At 38.7% G+C, this 7,153-nt stretch overlaps 1 protein-coding gene across 1 annotated transcript; it reads right to left on the bottom strand.

The window, feature by feature from the left end:
* Positions 1-1,350: 1,350 nt before the first annotated feature.
* On the bottom strand, positions 1,351-2,280 carry LOC147700829 (olfactory receptor 5V1-like). Its single transcript, XM_086929253.1, has one exon. The coding sequence runs from the start codon at positions 2,275-2,277 to the stop codon at positions 1,351-1,353; it is 927 nt and encodes a 308-aa protein (XP_086785379.1). The 5' UTR covers positions 2,278-2,280.
* Between the last annotated feature and the right edge of the window lie 4,873 nt (positions 2,281-7,153).

Raw genomic sequence — 7,153 nt, 5'->3', positions numbered from 1 at the left:
CATGTGGTATTATTACAAAAAGCACAACATTTCATAATGATCATTGAGCCCATTCGGGGCCAGCGTGCATAATGTTTTTATCCAGTAGGTTTCCCTTCTCGCAAGGGCAGTGTTAATGTCAATGCCTGGGTTGTTTCTGAGGCTTTCAAGAATTGTGTAACGTAATTGAGGTATGGTGTGGCCTGCTGTGTTCCAGTGTACAGCCAAAGGAGAAGTGGTGTTTTTGTTCCTTATTCTACTTTTGTGCTCTATAATGTGTGTTTTAATTTTTCTACTGGTTCTGCCTACATATACAAGGCCACAGGGGCATTTGATCGCATAAATTACTTGTTCAGTATTGCAATTGGATGTGTGCTTCAATTGTATCCTTTGACCCGTCTGTGGGTGCATGAAGGTATCGCCCAGAATCACATTACTGCACTGGCCACAGTTGTGGCATTTCATCATGCCCTTGAGCGGTTTAACAGGCTCTTCATGATGAGGTTTTAACATTTCACGTAAATTCTTGGATCTGTGGTGAGCAAACAATGGAGGTTCAGGGAAAAGACTCCGGAAGTCAGGTTCATTCTCAATGATTTCCCGACGTTATTACATGTGACATTGCAAATTGTATTCCATTCGCATTCAAATTGGTGTTCAAACTGCACATCCCTTGGTTCTGAATTGGCATTGTCTTGTATAATGTTCCCCTTCCAGGTGGATCAATTTACCAACTTTCATGGGTTCCATAACAGATACAATTTGTGCTCCTCGAAAAAAGTGGCATGTGTAGCTTTTCTCGAGGACATCATTCATGCAGAATTTCCGTGTTGTGGAATTGTTTTCATATTGAAATGAAATGCAAAAATAGTATTGGCACATTTACTTTTTTTATTCGCAAGGAAAATTATTTTCCCAATGGAAAAGCCCTTATCCCACAGGAGTGAACATTCCACACTCTTGCCAAAGAAGCAAACTTATAAATGCTTTCTTGACAGGAGATAATTTGCATGTGTTTTCAGGGTGGTCAAACAGCCTAAGTACACCTGTAGGTGACCACCTCAATTTAGAGGTGGCCTTAAACTATTTCCAGGTCCATTTTGGCAAAATATTTTGAACCTTGTCCAACCATATCATATATTTTATGTTTTTGACTATCTATGCCATGTAATGTTATGCCAAAATTCTGTGGCTTCGTTATTCCAACCCTCTTTCCCGCCTTTCCTCCCTACCAACCAAACCCTCACTTGTAAGCAAGCCCCATCATTCTGTGCATTCCATAGAATCATGGTTGGTAATTTACTTGCACAAAGGGCTGCTTTTGTACTGTATACGCAACCGAGCTGCCCAAAGTAGATGCACAGTTGAGTCCTACAATGTTTTCTTTGCTCTCCAGAGGGCATTTTTAAAGTCTTTATTCTTTAAAGTATATATAAAAGGGTTACACAGTGGAGTAACTGCAGTGTAAGACAAGGATAAAAGCTTGTTGTCATTCATGGAAAAAGTTGATGTTGGTCGTATATAGGCAGAACTCAGAGACCCATAGAATAAAATAACCACAGTGAGGTGGGAGGTGCAGGTGGAGAAGGCCTTTCGCCTGCCCTCTGCTGATTGGATTCTAAGGACGGCCATGATGATGTTGACGTAAGATATCATCACTAAAGAAAAAGGCAACAGACCCATAACAGACCCAAGGATGTAGCTTGCTGTCTCTATTGTCTCAGTGCTGCTGCAAGAAAGATTCAACAGGGCTGTCACATCACAGAAGAAGTGGTTGATGGTGTGAGATGAACAGAAGGAGAGGCCTGACAGAAGTATGATGTGTGGTATTGGGTCAGCAAGGCCAACGATCCAGATTCCAATTGCCAGCCGAATGCATACAGCCTTGCTCATGATGGTCATATACCGTAAGGGTTTGCAGATTGCCACATACCGATCATAAGCCATGATGGCGAGGAGAAGGAGTTCTGTAGATAAAATAGCTAGAAAAAAATACATCTGGAACAGGCATTCTGTAAGGGAAATTAAGTTTCTTTCCTGAAAGAATTGTGCCAACATATTTGGTAAAATAATTGTTGTGCAATTGACGTCAAGGAACGACAAATTTGTGAGGAAGAAATACATTGGCGTGTGCAAATGTCTATTTAAATAAACATTTGCCATGATAAGAAGATTTCCAAGTAAAGTTATAAGGTAAATTACCAGGAAAGTTACAAAAAGAATAGTTTGCAGCTGTTGCACACCCTCAAAACCCACAATGACAAACTTGTTTGCCTCAGTTTGATTTTCTTCTTCCATTTGGCGATGGGAGCACTTCTGCAAGGATGTTTGGAGCAGCTGTGATTAAAAAGACAAAATATCACATTAACCACCATAAACGGACATAGGTGTTCCAGAAATGTGGATGTCTGTCAGGCACAATTTAACCATGTTCAATTTGAGACGCAATATTAAATTATGAACACAGGATCACACTCTTACGACACCTGTTGATAATAATGAATATTTCACAACTTTATAATTCAAATTCGACTTTGTTTTTAATTTTCAGTCTCTTTGATCCATTGTCCATTCCTGGTTAGAATGATTATTTAAATTCCCAGAACAAATTTGTATCATTAATGGGCAATATCTACCAACTCGTGTCCCTGTAAAAAGTTTTGTAATTTTATTTTATTTTAGGTCTGGCCTAGAGATAGCTACTTATGTTCAATGAAAATCCACCTGACCTACTAATAATATTAGAGATGTAGTAGTAACCACATCAGACAAAATCATATTAGTGGCCATCATATGCTAGACTATCAGCAGCGTTTCCCTCAAGTTTAGGACAATAGAGGAATATTTAATAAATAAAAATCTAGTCAGTAGAACAGGAGTTTTTCAGTTTTAAAGATTTCACTGTCACTGTCAAAGCAATGTTTATTTAGACCTTAGTCTTTAAACATATATAAAACCAATTTGAACAGATTAATAACATCACAGTTTGTACATTCTCAATGTTCAAAAAGTTGATACGTTTTCAATGAGTAGTGCATAATTCGACGCTCTTACTCGGGAAGACTGAGCACATTATAAAATTATACAATATAAAATATTCTTTAAAATACAATCCTCATTTTTAAAAAAATGATAACCTAGTTCAAAAGATAAGATTGTTTAAAATCACTACACATTTCAGCTAATTTTCTCTAAGGAAACTTTGGATTTCTTTCATATAGTTCCCCACTGCAATCGCTATGTCAAGATTTGGCATTTCTGTAAGTAGTTCTACTGCCTTAATCCGTTGCCTTATTTCATATTTTAAAAATATCGGGCAAAGATAAGGTTTACGCTGCTCTAATAGTATTACGCAGTGTAGAAAAATGTGCTATATGTCTCCTTTAGTGGCCAAACTACATTTACAATAACCATCACAGTGTAAAAAAACTTTTTTTAATTCTTCATTTACTAGCCAGGGGTTTATACCTATTCTCAGTCTTAATATATCCTGCCTATACCAATAATTAGGTAAGACATCCAGATAAGGGAACCAATTTTCTTTTCGCCATGAATGCCTCATTTGTTGCACCAATGTTTTCTTCTCTAGGTATACCATATCTGCTCTTCTTGAGACTTCTTGTCCGTATTTCGTGAGCTCACTCTTAAATAATTCCACCTTTAGGGAATCATGGGAGATTTTCACCTTTATGTTTTCACAGGCCTGTGATATTTTCTTCCTTATCTCATTAGACCATTTAAGGCTGCTTAACAGGATCTCTTTCCTACACCATTGTGACACTTTCTGGCCTGTCTATATCCAGACGTTTCCAAAATCTAATTAAAAGCATTTGTGCCTGTATGCTTCAAGCGGGTGTACCTATCTCAGTTCTTATTGCTTTTATCATTGATGAGGGTGGTAATGTCAGCAGTGTTTTCAGACACTTTCCTTCCTCTGAATCCCAAACTTGTTTCCCTCTAAGGTAAATAACTTCTGCTCCATATAGTATTTGCGGGGGAATCAATGCGCTAAAGGCTTTCACCAGTGGTCTGTGTGACATATCTCCCTAATCTCGATTGAATTTCTTCAGTCCACAGATCGATGTAAAGGTCTTAACTTTCTGAGCTTCTAGGTGAGTATGCCACTTTAACGTTCTGTCGAACCACACACCCCCAGATAATGGCATTCATTCACAATTTCCAATTTCAGATCTCCTAACAACCAGTTAAAGCTAGTCTCTTTTTTTCCGAAACATAACATTTTTGTTTCTTCCATATTTATGATTAAACATTTCACAATACAGTATTCTCTAAAAACATTTCATTTCCTTTGGAAGCCAATTTCGGTCTGGTCTAAAATCACCAACTCATCTGCGTACAACAGGCAGGACATTTTCTTCCCATCCATTCTCGGGCGTGCACTTCTTTCAACTTCTAGGGTTGCTGGTTAATCAGCCAAAAATATAGCAAAGAGCAAGGGGGCTAACACACAGCCCTGTCTGAGGCCGTTCTCAATTACTATTTTTGGAGTCAATGAACCCTTTGTATCCCTGATTACTTGGGCCCAATTGCCACTATGTAACTCTTTTATTATCCTCAGCAACCCCACAGGGATCTTTTAGTTTCCCAGAGGCAGTTCCGATCAACTGCGTCGAATGGGGCTCGAAAGTCAACAAAACAGCAGCACAGCTTACCATTTTGTTCCATTGACTTTCGTGCCGCTGCCCACAGGGCAAAGCAATGGTCAACCGTGGAGTGGCCTTCCTTAAAGCCCCCTGTTCAGTTGATACAATTGCGAACTCCTCTACCCAGTTCTTTAATCTATTCAAGATTATTTTCAAAAAAACTTTTTCCCCTATATCTAGCATGTTAATTAACCCATAATTTTGTGGCGCATTAACGTCCCCTTTGTGTGTATTGCCCTTATTACTGCCCCTTCCAATTCTTAGGTACATCTGAGATAGAAAATTCTTCCAACCCTTCATCTCTGATTTTATTATTATTGCTGGGAGATTGTCTGGGCCAGCGGCTCGTATTAGCTTTAAGTTAGCTATTGTATTTTTTACATTCAATCCTGTAAAGTCGGATTTTAGATCTTCTATTGACCCGTACAATGGCTCTAGCACTTCTTCTACTAAATTTCTCACTGGTCCGTATATTTGCTTCAAATACTTCTCCCATACTGCCTCGTCTACCACACAATTCATTGCCCCAACAGAGTTGTCTGCTGCTACTTTTCTCAGTTTCCAGAACTGCCTTAAATTCTTCGATTCGATAGCTTCCAATAAATTTTCCCAGCATTCTTTTAGCATTTGCAAGTAACTTATTACATTCTCTTTAAAAAATGTTAAGGTGCCTTTGTCTCTTCTGATCATATTTCTTTCTAATACTTCTGGTTTCTTTCCTAATTTCTCTTTCTTTCTTTTGACATTCTTCAGAGAACCATTTCGGTCTTCTTGCTGGGATTATATGTTGGTTTAATTTATCTCTTTTTAATTCGATTCGATGACATTGCACCACTTGCTCTATTTTCCCTCAAACCATACCAGATTTCGGACCCCTCTATCCGCCAAAGGTATCTTCTATTGGAGTATTCCTAGTTTTTCTATATACTCTTCTGATAATCTTGTAGTCACTCTTTTAGGATATTCAACTTGTTGTGCGATTACTTTATCACAGGGTTTCAGCCTTCCCCTTGAATCGTCAACTGCAGGGGGTTATGGTCACTCTCTTCTATCTGGAGAATCTTAACTTTACTTATAAGAGGGAAGTTCCAAGCAACATAAAAATATAATCTATTGGGCAATTTTGTGTGGCCATTTTGAATGTTTTCTTTGCTGGGCAATCCGATTCTAATCTACCATTCAAGCAGAACAGACCCTTTATCACTAGGTAGTTTCCCAGCAATTCATCCCGTCTTAGGGGTTCACAGACTGGAAATGTTGCCTCCTTTGTCTCATATGCATCCAGTATATCCCTATACCAGAGGTCTACCTTCTTCGGGCTCAGTTTATGATTAAAATCCCCCATTATGAAAAACATATCCGATTCATACTTCCCGCATAGAGAGTCTATATCATCTTTAAAATGCTCCAACTCACTTTTATACTCCTTTGTATTCTCCCATTGCATGTACACATTTATAATAATTACATTTACATATTTTTTATCTAAAACCAGCAAGGACAATCTGCATACCAAAAGCCATTTACATTTCACTTTTAACGGAATCACGTTCTTTGCCATTTTTGTAGACACTAAGGTCATAGTTACCCCCCCCCCCCCGACGAGCATCCGAACCTCTTTTTCCTAGCCGGTCAGTTGAGCTGGTGGAAGCCATCAAATGTTGGGGTTTTGTCACATAGCCAAGTTTCTTTTACACACATGATTCCCACGTTCTTTCCTAACTTACTTAGGACCCGATTCACAGAACTAACTTAAGACAAAATCCTAAACGTACTACTTTTGGTATTCAGAGAAGTTAGGATTTTGCCTTAAGTTTGTCTTAAAACAGACTTAAGACAGACATACATTAGGATTTTGTCTTCAGTTTGTCTTAAGTCTGTCTTTAGTCTGTCTTAAGTTTGTCTTAAGGCTGTCTTCAGCCTGACTTAAGTCTGTCATAAGTCTGTCTTAAGTTTGTCTTCAGACAAACTTAAGCCAAAATCCTAACTTCTGTAAATACCAAAAGTAGTAAGTTTAGGATTTTGTCTTAAGTTAGTTATGTGAATCGGCCCCTTAAACATTCCTGTTTTGTTCTATAACCAAGGCTCTTTACATTCCAGGACCAGAAGTTAAAGCTATGCGACACCCCCTCACACAATTCCACCTCACTTAAGCCTCCATCTTCCCCCACATCTTCTTTATATCACTGGGAGGGACCTGCAGTGCTGCTTCTTTTACTCCAATTGCCCCACGAATAATCAGTTACTAAATTATTCACTACTATATTTAGCGTGCCTCCCCCCCTCCATAAGCCTCACCTGTCTCTTCCCAAGGCCTGCATGACATTTTAGGAAGTCTCTACCTGATTGAACCTTTTTTTCAGTTCTTTCTCTACGATTAACGGTATCCCTTCCTGCTCTATCTTACCCTCTGCTTTCCAGATAGCCAATTTTACCAAATCTGAATAGACAAGGACTCTTGTGATTTCCTTCCCATTTGTGTTTTCTACGAAGCCCACTTGTTTCAGGTC

Source organism: Lissotriton vulgaris, chromosome 7 (genome assembly GCF_964263255.1).
Source record: "Lissotriton vulgaris chromosome 7, aLisVul1.2, whole genome shotgun sequence".
Classification (NCBI taxonomy): Eukaryota; Metazoa; Chordata; class Amphibia; order Caudata; family Salamandridae; genus Lissotriton; species Lissotriton vulgaris.
Note: the sequence above shows the minus strand (reverse complement) of the source record. Positions and strands in the feature narration are given on the sequence as shown.